Source organism: Mobula hypostoma, chromosome 18 (genome assembly GCF_963921235.1).
Source record: "Mobula hypostoma chromosome 18, sMobHyp1.1, whole genome shotgun sequence".
Taxonomy (NCBI): domain Eukaryota; kingdom Metazoa; phylum Chordata; class Chondrichthyes; order Myliobatiformes; family Myliobatidae; genus Mobula; species Mobula hypostoma.
The window spans coordinates 56272442-56288330 of record NC_086114.1 but is presented as its reverse complement, the minus strand read 5'-3'; the positions used below and the strand labels follow the sequence as shown (position 1 = coordinate 56288330).

Genomic DNA, 15889 nt, shown 5'->3' with positions numbered 1-15889 from the left:
CTCTTAATTATTGCTAGCTAGGTTGAACTGTACTAGCTACTCGAGAATGGTGACGCTTTGATACACTAGGAAATGGACATGAGAGAGGCACCAGATGATGGTTGAAATCATGGAAGTGTAGCACAGATTAGCAAAGAATGGTGCACTGGTTGAAATTAGTTATATGCTATCGTCTGTCAGAGCCCATTTTTCACAGCTGCACAATTTAGCTTCCCAGAAAAGTGTACAGTATTTTAATCTGAAAAAAAAACTACCCATGGCAAGAGGCATGCAAGTTCTGAGATGTGGCATTGCAACGGGTAAATCAATAAAAACATGGATGGAAGGAAGAAAGTGAAAATGAGAGAAGAATAATAGATTGAGGCTAATGTCACTGACCATAAATGAAGAAGGAGGAGAGGACTGAAATATGTTCAAAGCTTTTAATCTAAATTCTCAATTCCTATTTAATAAATATATGTGCAGTGCATTTATTAAGCATGATATTTCCACTTCCTGTAGATAACTGGCCAAACTTGTATAATATTGTCATTATTGTCATTTACAGCATAAATGCAGAAGCTATCTATTATTGAGTCTACACTGACTAAGTTAGTAATCTATATTTAGTTTCAGTGCATCTTTTTTAAAAGCTTTAGCAGCTTTCACATTTATTGTTTCAGATATACAACTTATTTCACTGGATGTTGTAAAGTTGCTGTGCAAGAAGAAAACCAGATGCTTGGCACCTTCTTTGAGAAATTATTTTGAAATATTACTTCATTTTTGAATTTTAAAACATTAGTCATAGTCATACTTTATTGATCCCGAGGGAAATTGGGTTTCGTTACAGTTGCACCAACCAAGAATAGAGTATAGATATAGCAATATAAAACCATAAATAATTAAATAATAGTATGTAAATTATGCCAGGAAATAAGTCCAGGACCAGCCTATTGGCTCAGGGTGTCTGACCCTCCAAGGGAGGAATTGTAAAGTTTGATGGCCATAGGAAGGAATGACTTCCAAGATGCTCAGTGTTGCATCGTGGTGGAATGAGTCTCTGGCTGAATGTACTCCTGTGCCCACCCAGTACATTATGTAGTGGATGGGAGATATTGTCCAAGATGGCATGCAACTTAGACAGCATCCTCTTTTCGGACACCACCTTCAGAGAGTCCAGTTCCATCCCCACAATATCACTGGCCTTACAAATGAGTTTGTTGATTCTGTTGGTGTCTGCTACCCTCAGCCTGCTGCCCCAGGACACAACAGCAAACATGATAGCACTGGCTACCACAGACTCGTAGAACATCCTCAGCATTGTCCGACAGATGTTAAAGGACCTCAGTCTCCTCAGGAAATAGAGACAGCTCTGACCCTTCTTGTAGACAGCCTCAGTGTTCTTTGACCAGTCCAGTTTATTATGAATTTGTATCCCCAGGTATTTGTAATCCTCCACCATGTCCACACTGACCCCCTGGATGGAAACAGGGGTCACCGGTGCCTTAGCCCTCCTCAGGTCCACCACCAGCTCCTTAGTCTTTTTCACATTAAACTGCAGATAATTACATAATGGAACATCAGTTAACTACCACAATGAAGAGTTTCTGCCTTCCTGATTTTAAGTGGATAAATTATTTCATATGATTCCATAAACTGAACAATTCTAACGAAGTGCAACGTCACATCTATTCAAGAACATAAAATGTTTTACATTTGATTTAGTTCCTCTCTAGTCTGTTGGCCTAATTCCCAATAACTTAACAAATGCCTGAGACTTCTATTAAAATCTTATTAAGTAATTGAAATGTAAAGAGTCAGTCTGAATCTATTGAATCTGATGGGGAGAAGCCTTCAATCAGTATACAGCAATAGCATTCAGAGCAGTAACAAGATGACAATTTGATGAGTATTATTTTGTGATATGATTTAGTTAAAGAATGATTTAAATATTCTGAATTAAGTTAGAATTTCAGCATTAGGTACCTGTACTGATCTCCTTTTCCTTTTAGCTTTAGTTTGTTTGGGGAAGGGTAGAAAAGCAATGTAGTGGCACGTGTAGAATTGATCCGTCTTCATTTTTTCTATGAAGTAAACTTCGACTCACCAATTTATAATGTTATGGTGAATTTATTGGTACTATATTGTATATTGATTGTTCCATTTGCCCTTATTCATAAAGCAAGCTGATATTAGAAACAACAGAAAGGAAGGTCTTTAAATCTCGGTCTTCATATTGTTTACTTAATTGTTTCATGATTTTTTTTTGCCAACAGATGAAAATGAATGCATGAACTCTCATGTTTGTGGAGGAGCTGCATGCCACAATACACTGGGAAGCTACAAGTGCCTCTGTCCAACAGGATTCTCTTATGAACAGATTTCTGGATCTTGTCATGACATAAATGAATGTTCTTCCTCCAAAAATCCATGTAACTACGGCTGTTCAAACACTGATGGAGGTTACTTATGTGGCTGCCCACCTGGATATTACAGAGTTGGCCAAGGGTAAAAGCCAGTTAGGATTATAAAATTATTACAATTTTTAAAAACAACTAATTCTTTGATTACTAGACAGCATTGGATGGGTGGAAGGAAACCTCAGGAGGTTTCTCTGCAGAAAAACTTGACAGGATCTGATCTAAGCAACAGACCTCAGATGGCATAGTTATCACCATCCCACGAAAGAGGGAGAAACTGTATATCTGTGAGGGGGAAAGAAAGAGAAGAGAAGAGGTTGAGGGTGAGGGGAACAAGGAAACTGTGAGTAATCAGTTTAAGGGAGAGGTAAAGAACAGGGCAAGAGCTTGCAAGTAAGCACATCTGTATGTGAGTGGTCAAATTCCACCTGCACACAAAAACATGTACATATATTTACAGATATCCATATATCAGAATTGTCTTGGTCTAACAATTGTTTTATTTCAAGTTTTCATAAATTGTTCTCGATCGTATTCCTGCTGATCCATGTTATTTGGTCCTTTCAAATATAAAGACCTCACATACCAGATTGAATAGTAAATGCAATTATCCTCAACATTTAAATCCTGAAAGCAATAAAATGTCAAAAACTGATCACTTTATTACTCCAATTAATAGCAAATATTCCATTGAGGCTGAAAGCAAGTTATCAAGAACAGACTGAGTAACCATCCTTGACAAACTTAATTTGGAGCTTGAGAAGTCACTGGGGCTATTATTTTTGGATCCTGACACCAAAAAGTTTAAGAACTTTTTCTCTAAGTAATCATTTAATTTTCATTGTAAATTCAATTTCAACTATTCAAATATTTGTGTTGTGCAGCAATTAGTCATGGATTTCTAATTTAAAGTTGGTGCTTGCAGTATGGATGATATCTATTGGCACATTTTATATGATAGAAAGTTATGCATATAAATTTAATGAAGTCTTTGTCTCTACAGTAGTAGTTAATATGCAGTATGTTTTCATCTTCTTTATTTAAAATGGGAAGTAGATAATATCCCCTCTAGAGAAACAGCTAGGTTTTCAATTTATTGATTTCAATAAATTAAAATGGGATGGACTACGTGGCAGGCAGCCCAAATTTATTCTGTTAGATTCTCATCCAGGTAGAAGAGACAAAATCTAACTCATGTTTTTTAATGTTTGTAGTTGTATCTAAAATTACATATATTTTGACATTTTCTGACTAGGCACTGTGTCTCTGGAGTGGGATTTAGCAAAGGGCAGATGTTTCCAATAGGAGGTGACACAGAAGACAATAGTCTATCACCTGAGGCGTGTTATGAATGCAAAGTTAATGGCTACCCCAAAGGAAGACGTCGAAGAGCAACCAATGAAAAGGAATCTATGACTTTGAATGAAGCAAAGGTAATTGATGGCTGTTTTTATGTGGATAAGGCACTGGCTGCCATTACAGAAGAAAACATAGCACATGATGTATTTTAGCAGGAGTTTTGAGTATGTGAAAGAGATCAGTTTATCTGTTCTTCTTTAAACTTACAACATTGTAACTGTTTCCTAATAACTCCTCGGAGGAGCACATGTCCCATTGAAGTATTGTGACTGAGTCTCAAACTCCATGGCAATCAGCTTTAATGCATAGCATGTGAAGGGAAGATGCTTACAACCTTCTTCATTGTATGTGACCCTACCAACTCTTGTTGTCTACAAACCTACTAATCATACCATCTATATTCTCAGCATGTTATTTACATATAAAAAAAATAAAAATTTCCAGCATCAATCCCTATGGTACACCACTTGTTGCAGATTTAAAGTCATATAAACACCTATCCACCACTACATTCTGCTTTCTATCTGATTTTGGATCCTGATTTCCAACGGACAGTGGATATCTTGTGTTTTATCCTTCTGGACCAGCCTGCCTTGTCAAAAGCCTTATTAAAGTCCAGGTGAATCATGTCTCCCACTTAATTGATTTGCTCAATTACCTTCTCAAACAAAACCATCACGTTTGTGAGATGTGATCTCTCTTGTACATGTTGACTCATCATCTGCCCTGCTTTTCCAAGAGAACATAATTACTGTCCTTCAGAATCTTTTCTAACAACTTCCCTGCCACAGATGTAAGGGTTACCTGCCTGTAGTTTCTTGAATCTTCCTGTAATTTTTGAAGGGGATATTTGCTACCCTTCAGTCTTCTAAATTAATGTTAAAATAGCAACTACTATTTAGACTGTTAGTAAACATTTTTACTCTATTTCAGCTTTGACTGTTAATGATATTTCAAGATTATTCTTTATATTTCTTGTGTTTACTGCCAGGTAAGCACCTATGATACTAGGCAATTGAATCTAAAGGAAGTTAAGCAACACGATAGATGTTTGCATCACCTCCTGTTAGCTGATCAGAGTTTTGGCATTATATCATGAAGTAGTCCATCATGAAAGCTGCCTGCTCTGGCATCTGATGGGCTCAGTTGGGGGAGTGTTTTCCTGCACAAAGCAAAAGAATAAGCATTAGAAAAGAAAATAGAAGCTCTGTTATAGAACTCTATCATACAATTAATTGTTTGTATAATATTTTGATATAGGTAATTGTTTGCATTTTATTATTATGTTTGGTGTTATAGTGTATATTTAGTTATTTAAGTTTATAAGCTATTTTTCATATTTAATGGAGATTATTCCCTGTTAAAATTTTGAGCTAATTTTCTTTTCAATTGCCTTCTAAAAAGTCAGTTAAAATTTAAAAGGAAAAAATCTAAACGAATTTATATGACTTTCAACTGGTAGCCGCACAGAAACCAAAATACAGTGAATAAAACACCAACAAGGAAGCATCATTTGCTCCCAGACACACAGTTAAATAAAACAAATATCAGATGTACAAATTTTATTTTCAATTTAAAAAGTTATAGTCATAGAAAAGTACAGCACAGAAACAGGACTTTCGGCTCAACTAGTTCCTGCCGAACCATTTAAATTCCTTACTCCCATCAACCTGTACCAGTTCCATAGCCCTCCATACCCCTATCATCTATGTACCTATCCAAGCTTCACTTAAATGTTGAAATTGAGCTTGCATACACCACTTGCGCTGGCAGCTCATTCCACGCTCTCACGATCCTCTGAGTGAAGAAGTTTCCCCTCGAGTTCCCCTTAAATTTTTCACATTTCACCCTTAACCCATGGTCTCTGGTTGTAGTCCCACCCAACCTTTTTCGTAAAAGCCTGCTTGTATTTTCCCTATCTATACCCTTCATAATTTTGTTTGCCTCTCAATCTTCTGCATTTCAAGGAATAAAGTCCTAACCTATTCAATCTTCCTTATAACTCAGGTGCTCCAAACCCAGCAACGTCCTTGTAAATTTTCCCTGTACTCTTTCAACTTTATTTACATCTTTCCTATAGGTAGATGACCAAAACTGCACATGATACTCCAGATTAGGCCTCACCCGTGTCTTAGACAACTTCAGAATCAGAATCAGGTTTAATATCACCGGCATGTGTCATGAAATTTATTAACTTAGCGGCAGCAGTACAATGCAATACATGATAATATAGGGAAAAAAATTAAATCAATTTATATATATATATAGTCCAGATGGTCCGGGTCCCACTGCAAACTTTCCTGACTGTCCACTGCAACCCCGTCTTGGTATGACCCGCAAATTCACTGATCCAGTTAACCACATTATCATCCAGTTCGTTGATATAGAACAAACAACAACAGACCCAGCACAGATACCACTAGTCGCAGGCCCACCAGTCAGAGAGGCAATCATCTACTACCACTCTCTGACAGTTCCCATAAAGCCAATGTCTAATCCAATTTACTCTTGAATGCCTGATCTCTGTCTTAAGTGTTCCCTTGCATTTCGTACACTGCACAAGCACCCCATTTGTTCCTACCTACCTGTACCTGTTATGCACCTTCTTTATTTCTTAACCAGGGCCTCAATATCTCTTAAAAACCAAGATTCCCTACACCTGTTGTCTTTACCTTTTAGTCTGACAGGCGCACATAAGCTTTGTATTGTCAAAATTTCGCTTTTGAAGGCATACCATTTACCAAGTGTACTTTTGCCAAAAAACAGCCTGCCCAATACACAATTGCCCGATCCTTTCTAATACTAAAATTGGACTTTCTCCAATTTAGAATCTCAACCCACAGACCAGACCTATCTTTTGCATTTTTACTTTGAAAATAATGGCTTGTGATCATGAGATGCAAAGTGTTCCCCTACACAAACTTCTGTCACTTGCCCTGTCTCATTCCCTAATAGCAGATCAAGTATCGCACACTCTCTCATTGGGATTTCTACATACTGATTAAGGAAACTTTCCTGAACACATTTGACAAACTCTATTCCATCTAGTCCTTTTGCAATAATGGACTCCCAGTTAATATGTAGAAAATTAAAATCAGCTACAATAATAACCTTATGTTTCTTACAACAATCTGTGATCTCCCTGCAAATTTGGTCCTCTAAATCCCTTGGACTGTTGGGTGGTCTGTAATATAGACCCATTAATGTGATCATACCTTTCTTATTTCTCAGTTCCACCCATAAAGCCTCACTAGACGAGTTCTCCAGTCTGTCCTGACACTGATGTGACATTTTTCCTGACAAATAACGCCATACCTGCTCTTTTAATCCCTCCCGCTCGGTTGCATCTAAAACAGTGGAACCCGAGAATATTGTGCTGCCAGACCTGCCCCTTCTACAGCAAAGTCTCATTAATGACTGTAATATCATAATTCCAGGTGTTGTTCTATGCCCTGAACTCACCTGGCTTTCCTTTTTTTTGGTATGTGCCTGCGTGCGTGCAGGTCTGTGCATGTGTGTCTGTGTGTGCATGTGTGCTTCCGTGATGATGTCTTTTTCATGGCCTTTTACAAGGCGCGGAGCGAGAGAGAGACTGTGTGGCGCGCCACTCCCCACATAGACATTTTCGCAGTATTATTTTACCCTTTATTTTACAAGGTTGAGTTGCGATCTCGACATTCAACCCGGCATGGATGGAAAGCATACTCGGGAGCGGACCCGACTGGTTTCGAACCCGGGAACCTCCGCTCCCGGGTCCAGCGATGTCATTGCGGCACCAGCCAGCCCTCACCTGGCTTTCCTACGATACCTCCTGCAATGAAATACAGGCAGCTCAGGACATAATTCGCACCATGTTCAACCTTTTGGTTCCTAACTTTGTCTGAAGTCTTAACAACACCTGTCTCCACAACCTCTCCACTATCTGCTCTGCCACTTGGTTCCCAACCCCCTGCAACTCTAGTTTAAACCCCAGTGTACAGCAAGACCTTCCCGCTAGGATATTAATCCCTTCCATTTCAGGTGCAAACGTCTCTTCTGTACAGGTCCCACCTTCCCTGGAAGAGAGCCCAATGATCTAAAAATATAATACTCACCCTCCCACACCAACTCCTTAGCCACTTGTTAAACTGTATAATCTTTCTATTTCTCACCTCACTAGCACATAGCATTGGTGGTAATCCTGAGACACAACCCTGGAGGTCCTGCCCTTTAACTTCGCACCTAACTCCCTGAACTATATGGATCACGACTTCTCCCATTTAAGAATGCTAAGGACTTGGTCCAAGATGTCCCAGACCCTGGCACCTGGGAGGCAAGGTACTATCTGGGAAACTCATTCTCATCCACAGAACCTCCTATCTGTTCCCCTAACAAATCCCCTATCGCCACATCTTGCCTCTTCTCCCCCTTCCCTTCTGAGTCACAGTCAGACTCAGTGTCAGAGACCTGCCCGCTGTGACTTTCCTCTGCTAAGTCATCGCTCCCAATGATATCCAAAGTGGTATACCTGTTCTTGAGGGGGATGGCCACGGGATAGTCTACACGGCTTTCTTAAACCCTTTGCCTTTCCTGACTGTCATCCAGTTTCCTGTGTCCTGCACCTTGAGTGTAGCTACCTCTGTCATCCAGTACCAGAGATATTTCATATCCATTTTCAAAGAATTCCAAATTTTGGCAGAACCATTTTTGTAGTGGCTGCCTAATACACTTGCATTTCTAAATTAGGGAATTTAGCCTCAGGACTAGTATCAAAATACATCCCATCTATTTACTCTTGAACCTTTGCCAGTTGCCTGTTGCATTTTTTCCAACTAAATAAAATAAAAAGTGCAAAGCAGACTTGCATAATTTTCTATTTTAATTTAATTTTTAACTTGGCTGGTTCTTTAAGGGAGTTACCATGCTTAGTTAATGTCCAGAACGAGGAGTCACAGTTTGAGGATAAAGGGGAAGCTGGGACTGAGATTAGGAAAAACTTCTTCACACAGAGAGTGGTGAATCTGTGGAACTCTGCCACAGGAAACAGTTGAGGCCAGTTCATTGGCTATATCTAAGAGGGAGTTAGATATGGCCCTTGTGGCTAAAGGGATCAGGGGGTATGGAGAGAAGGCTGGTACAGGGTTCTGAGTTGGATGATCAGCCTCGAAGGGCAGAATGGCCTACTCCTGCACCTATTTTCTATGTTGCTATGTTTACCTTCAGTAAAATTATGGGCAGAAGCAGATTTCAAAGATTTATCACATATCAGGAGAATGTACTCCATATTTACACAAACTTAAAATATCAAAGTGATATAAATGCACAGTATTTGAATGGATAGGAGAGCACACCATAAGCTAACAGCCCAATTGTTTATTTCAGTTTAAATTACTGGAAATTAGATATCCCCTATTACACGTTTGTAGTCCTCCTCCTTATGGAAAATCTTTCCATTGTTTCTGTCTTTCTCACAACACTGAATCCAATTCACTGTGTAATCAGTTTGTTTTGTATGTCTGGTAATAAATAGGATGTGGACATCACTGGCAAAGCTGACATTTATTGTGCATCCCAGATTGCCCTAAAGCATATTATACTAATTAGTCAGGAATTATATGCAGACCAGACTGACAAGGAAATCAGATTGCATTTTTTTTATTGAGATACTGTGTGGAACAGGCCCTTTCTGACTTCGAGCCGCGCCACCTGCAACCCCAGATTTAACCCTAGCCTAATCACAGGACAATTTACAATGACCAATTAACCTATCAAACAGTATATCTGTGGACTGTGGGAGGAAACTGGAGCACTCAGAGAAAACTCACACGGTCATGGAGGGAACATGCAAACTCTTTACGGACAGTGGCGGGAATTGAATCCGAGTCACTGGTGCTGTAAGGTGTTGTGCTAACCACTACGCTACCCTTCCCTGGAGGTCATTGGATTGATTTTTATGATGATTAGGTTGATTCATGGTTACTCTTACTAATTACTAGCAGTTTAAATTTCCCAACAATGGATTGAAACTCAGATCTCCACATAGGTGGCCCAGATCTAATGATTCTAATCCAGCAAAAAGCTGCAGAAGCTACAAATCCAAAATAAAAGCAGAAAATGCAGAAAATACTCAGGTCTTTTATTTCAGATTACCAGTTCCTGCTGCCTCCTGCATCTCACTATTTCAGCACTTTTTTCTTTCCACTTTGTCGCCATCTGTGAACATTTCCTCCACATAGATTAGCTTCTATTAGCAAGTTTTGCCACTCTCATAACTTAAAACATGCATGTTCACTATTCCCGGTTCTGATGAAAGAGCCCCTGAACAACAAATGTCACATTATGTAAGGCAGTGATAATGAACAGGATTCTGATTCTGAGTCATTAATTTTGTTTCTCTCTCCTTGAATGCTACCTGGCATGTTATATGTTTCCATATCCATAAGTATTTTCTATGTTTACTCCACAATTAATGTATGAAGAAAGTGTTAAAATAATGCTGGATCACCTGTTCACTCCACCAAACTTATTTCTCAATTGTTTTGTTTTCAGAATGCAACCAGTTTGCCAGTGAGCCTTGCAAGTTTGGGAACGGACAATCAGTTCGTCTTCAATTTCAATATTTCTGATCTCAGCAGTAAAGACCATATCCTACAGTTTATCCCGGCAATTTCTACATTGATAAATCATGTACGTTACTCAATTGACATTGGTAATGAAAAAGGCTTCTTCAAAATTAATCAAAAGGATGGTATCAGCTATCTGCATTTGACCAAGAAGAAGCCACAATCAGGAGTGTACTCATTAGAAATAAGCAGTATTCCTCTTTTTAAAAAGAAAGAACTTGATCGTCTTGAAGACAAGCATGATAAAGACTACCTCACTGGTGAGCTTGGTGAAATCCTTCAAATGAGAATTCAGATTGTACTTCATTAATACACAAACAGAAGGTCATACTGCTTCAGCCAAAAGATGGATCCTTTCATTGCTAACCTGATTCGACATATCATGGATACAATCTCTTATTAACTGTAATATGTCTGAGCACTGCTTACTTCTAATGTTAGGAAAGTAAAGTCATGGATACATACCATAGCTCTAAACCACTTATTCGGGCTTTGTATAAAATGCAGCACTGCTATTATAAGTATGACTAGCTTCAGATGTTGTATAATGATATGTTGAATCTTTAAAAAAACACACACTTGGGCCATTCAGTCCACTTGTTGGACAACTGTTGCTTCTTTTAAGCAGAGCCGTGCCATTACTCTGCAGTAAAGAACACATTGTATTTTTGATCTTTTAAATTTTACTTTTCAAGTTACATTTCACTAGATCAAACATTTATATATGTACCTGGTGCTAGTAACATGTCAACCTAGATTGTGACTGCACTGTAATATTTTACAAACTTGGTAGCCAAAAATGCAATTATTCAGTCTTAAGTATTACCAGATTGTTTTCCATTACCTTACAAAGAACCAAAGTTAGTTCAATAGCTTATCTCAGTTATGCATTTTTCACTCATGTAAATTAAGTGTGTGTATACTGCAGCCATGCTACTTTTTTATCATGAAAACTTTTGTATACCAGAATTCTCATTTTGTGTGTGTGTGTGTGTGTGTGTGGGCAGGTGTGTGTGTGTGTGAGCAGGTGTATGTGGGTAGGTGTGTGTCTGTGGATGTTTTCATCCCAACCTTGAGTTGAGGGTGTTGTAATGGTGCTTTAAGAACAACTACTTTTGAAAATTAGATGCAATATCCCTCTGTGAGTAATAAAATGCACATTGAGGACTTAATGAACAAGAACTAATCAGGTCATAGGATTAATAGCACTTAAAAGTGAGACAATCAAACTGTCAAACACAGTTTTCTGTAAAATGACACATAAGAGTACCAGTATTTTTATGCAATTCACCATCAGCAAGTTTTAGATTTTCAATGTCAGTAATTCCACAATAAAACAGTATTTTCAGTTTTAATATCTCAGTGTTAACTGTGATGATTCATGTGGATAAGGATTCATTTTCCTTTTGTTATATGTGTGTTTTTGATACGACAGCCCATTTTACCAGTATCTTTGGGAACATACTGTAATTCCCCTTTGTGATTTTCAGACAGACAGGTCTTTACGTAAACACAGAGTTCTGGCATGAGGTGCAGCTGGAGCAAGAAACATATTCACAAGTTCAAAAAAATGCCTCACAGTATGCCATATAGATGTCTGTTTATATTCATTATTCATTTGTTTCCTGGAATCTCTAATGCCACATGCTCAATACTCATTTTACAGTACAGACATCCACACTGCATATTAAGCATCAGATGCAACAAATGGTAGTGGAAATATTTGCTATTTCTATCAAATTCTATGTGTTAAAACAATAGAGCTCAGGTGCAGGATACAGATAACTGGATGACCGTCAGGATTCTTAGCAGTGTGGAGGAACAGGAGGATCTTGGTGTCCATGTCCATAAATCCCTCAAAGTCGATGGGCAAGTTGATAGAGTTGTTAAGAATGTGAATGGTCTGTTTAGTCTTCATTAGTTGGTGAATTAAGTTCAAGAGCTGCGAAGTAATGATGCAGCTCTATAAAACCCTGGTTAGACCACACTTTGAATTCTTTGTTCAGTTCCGATTGCTTCATTATAGGTGGGATGTGGAAGCTTTAGAAAAAGTTCAGAGGAGATATAACAGGATGCTGCCTGGATTGGAGAGCATGCCTTATGAAGATATATTGAGTGAGCTAGGGCTTTTCTCTTTGGTGCAAAGGAGGGTGAGATGTGACTTGTTGGAGGTATTAAAAAAAAAGATAAGAGGCATAGATTGAGTCGATAGCCAGAGACTTTGGTGAAAATGGCTAATTGCAGAGTGCATAATTTTAGGGTGATTGAAAGAAAGTATAGGGGGGTGTCAGAGGTACGATTTTTGCACAGAGAGTGGTGAGTGCATGGAATACCCTGACAAGGGGTGATAGTAGAGGCAGATACATTTGGGCCATGGATGATAGAAAAATAGAGAGCTATGTAGGAGGGAAGGGTTAGATTGATCTTAGAGTAGGTTAAAAGGTTGGCACAATATCTTGGACCAAAAGGCTTGTACTGTGATGTAATGTTTAATATTCACATTCTTAGGTTCAATAGGTACATTTAATGCCAGAGAAATATATACAATTTATATCCTGAAATTCTCTTTCTTCACAAACATCCACAAAAACAGAGGAGTGCTCCAAAGAATGAATAACAGTTAAACGTTAGAACTCCAAAACACCCCCCCCCAGTTCCCCCTTCCCACACACAAGCAGCAGCAAGGCAATGACCCCCCCTCCCCCACCAGCTTTTTTGCATTGGCGCCCTCCACCAAGCACTCAAGCGTGCAGCAAAGCATCAATAAAGACACGGACTTGTAGTACTCAAAAGACTACTCGTTTACCCAGTAATTTGACATGCCACAGGCTGTCTCTCCCGCTAATAAGGGAAAAAGAGGTATCCATTTCACAGTGAGAGCTCATTGATAGTGTGATGTTAAAAGTCTGTTGTGTCCCAGAAAGGCTCAGGTCTCAGGACACACAGCCAGCAGCTAGCTCACTGCTTCTGATGTTCCGCGTTCTCCTGTGACACCTCATTCATGGGAGACTAGCCTTGAATCAGCTACCGTCTCCAGAGCCACAAAAATCCGGCACCCCAAAGGCGCAGTAGTCTTCCATCTTAGTAGTGCAGTCATCAAATTTATCTAACGGCAAACAAGTATTTATGTCTGTTATATGAATCAGAAATGGATAAATTAGTGGAGAGAATTATCTCCGTCCCTGTAGCAATTATTTAGTAAGGTAACCAATAGTTTTAGAAATATATTTTAAAATGACAAAAGTATGTGCACATCCCCAAAGAACTTTATGGCCAATGAATTGGAAATATAAACACCGTTGTAATGTAAGAAATGAAGCTGCCAGTTTGTGCACAGTAAGCTCTCACACACCACAGTGTGATATTGGCCATTTAGTCTACCTTAGTGATGTTGATTGAGGAATAGACACAGCCAGAGCTCAAAGGATATCTTCCGTGCTCTTCTCTTAAGCAATTTCCTGAACTCCTTTAAATCGACCTGTGAGAACAAATGGGATCATGCTTTAATGCCTGATCAGAAAGAGAGTACTTCAGTTGCTGTGGCAGTTCACCAGTTGTGCTCTGCAGTGTCAGCCTAGATTTTTGAGCTAAAGTCTCTGGAATGAAATTTGAATCCAGAAGCTTCTAACACAGACTCAGAAATGCTACCTATAGCATGACTAGATAGGTTAATAACAACATGTAGAATCAGAGAACTGGAAGATTCATTACAATGAAGTTAGTAATCAGTTTGTGCAATGCTGTAAAATGATCCTCTACATCCTTTTGTGGAATACCAGTGTTTGTGTGGTAGTAACTATTCATGTTTGCATCACATTAGAACATTAGAAAATTTTTGACAACAGGCCATTCGGCCCAATAAAGCTTGCGAAATTCCTATTCACATAGTGTGTTGAAATAACTATCAAGTTTAGATTTGAAAATCTCTAAGGTCCCACTCTCCACTACAGAACTAGGTAGTTTGTTCCATATGTCCACAACTTGCTGTGTAAAGAAATCCTTCTTGTTGTTAGACTGAAATCTCCCTTTAACCAGTCTCCACTTATGGCCCTGTATTCTTGATAATGGATTAATTTTAAAGTAGCGGCTAGCATCCACCTTTTTTATACCTTTAATGATTTTGAACATTTCTATCATGTCTCTTTTCATTCTACGTCTACTTAGGCTAAAATGATTTAATTCTCTCAATCTTTTTCATAGTTCATACCCTGAAGACCTGGAATGAGGCATGTATTTTAACTGAGCATGTCTTGTCCCACTTCTTCACCAGTTACCCTTACCGCTGACTGCCAGATGCCGTGAAAGGCTGCCTGAACAGAACATCTTCGCCTGATTATTTTCTTTTTGCCTGAGGTTAAGGTTACAGCTTTGGTTCACAGTCTAATACAGTTCAGTTCAAGATGTTGGCAGTCAAGTTCAATGCTTCACAGCACCACGTCATAACTAAACTTTCTTAAAATAAAAAAAAACAGAACTGCAAATTTCAAATGGATGTTTGAAGTTAAGCCCATTTATTTTTTCCTGGATATTCTTTTAAATTAATTTGATATTCCTTTCTGTAAATACTCTGCAATGATGTTTATAGATTCTGATTTGTTCCTAGAGTGTTCATTCATTATTCACAAAAATAGAAAAAGATGGCTAAGTCGAGACGTAGCATATCAAACAGAAACATCTAGAACATGCGTTATCATCCTTAATAATGTCAAATTCTTTTCCTTCAATCAACTTCAGGAAAATAACTAGTTTATCTTGCTGGGCACAAATTGGAAATGGCAAACAGTGTGCATTTGTCGGTAAACAACAATGACTACACTGTAATAGCATTCATTTGACTGAAGCATTTTGGAGAGTTCTTTATTCATCGTAAAGGAGGCACAAGGTTTAGTCTCATATCTTTCGGTCACTTTCCTTCAAAAGGAAATAAAATTAGATGATAGGAATGTGGTGAGTAAGGTAATTCACAAGGGTTCCACTTTTGTTATGGTAGGACCACTATTCTCCAATTAGACAGGGCAACTTATTAATCATGAAGCATGAGTAACAATAATGGATAGCTTTAATCCACTTACTATACCTCAAGCTATATGAACTTGTACAGCATTACCTATTAATAAAGTATATTAATTAAGGAAATATATTTTAGTTGCTAAAATATTAAATATTGTTTTATTTACTTTGCCTAATACCTTACAGTTGGATAAATCTTTTAAAATGTGTAAAAGAACTATGGTTCTAATTCAGTATGGTTAAGCAATGCATCATTGAAAATATACTTTGTTTGGCACATTCTAATCTTTTGCTTCTCACTATTCCCAGTTGCTTCAAACTGAACAGATTGGTGATGACATCTCCCATTAACTGCTATAAAACCAACCCGCAGCTAAGAGTTGCTTTCCCACTGGATTTTTCTCAGTCTTTCAGTATGTTAACATACATGCATAATATCTCTCAGCCCTATCCACATCAACATAATAGATAACGTCTACATTTGAAGACTTAAAGCTATGTTGTATACATTGGGGC

The 15889-nt window shown here is 38.3% G+C and overlaps 1 protein-coding gene across 3 annotated transcripts in view; it reads left to right on the top strand.

The window, feature by feature from the left end:
• The window catches only part of LOC134358560 (fibrillin-1-like), a 462213-nt gene extending 446577 nt beyond the window's left edge, over positions 1-15636 (top strand). For all 3 annotated transcript variants that reach the window (XM_063070931.1, XM_063070932.1, XM_063070930.1), the window contains 3 exons: positions 2259-2490; positions 3658-3835; positions 10290-15636. In XM_063070931.1, coding sequence (XP_062927001.1) covers positions 2259-2490; positions 3658-3835; positions 10290-10673 — 794 coding nt within the window. In that variant the 3' untranslated portion in view covers positions 10674-15636. The remainder of the gene's footprint in view (positions 1-2258; positions 2491-3657; positions 3836-10289) is intronic.
• Positions 15637-15889: the final 253 nt, after the last annotated feature.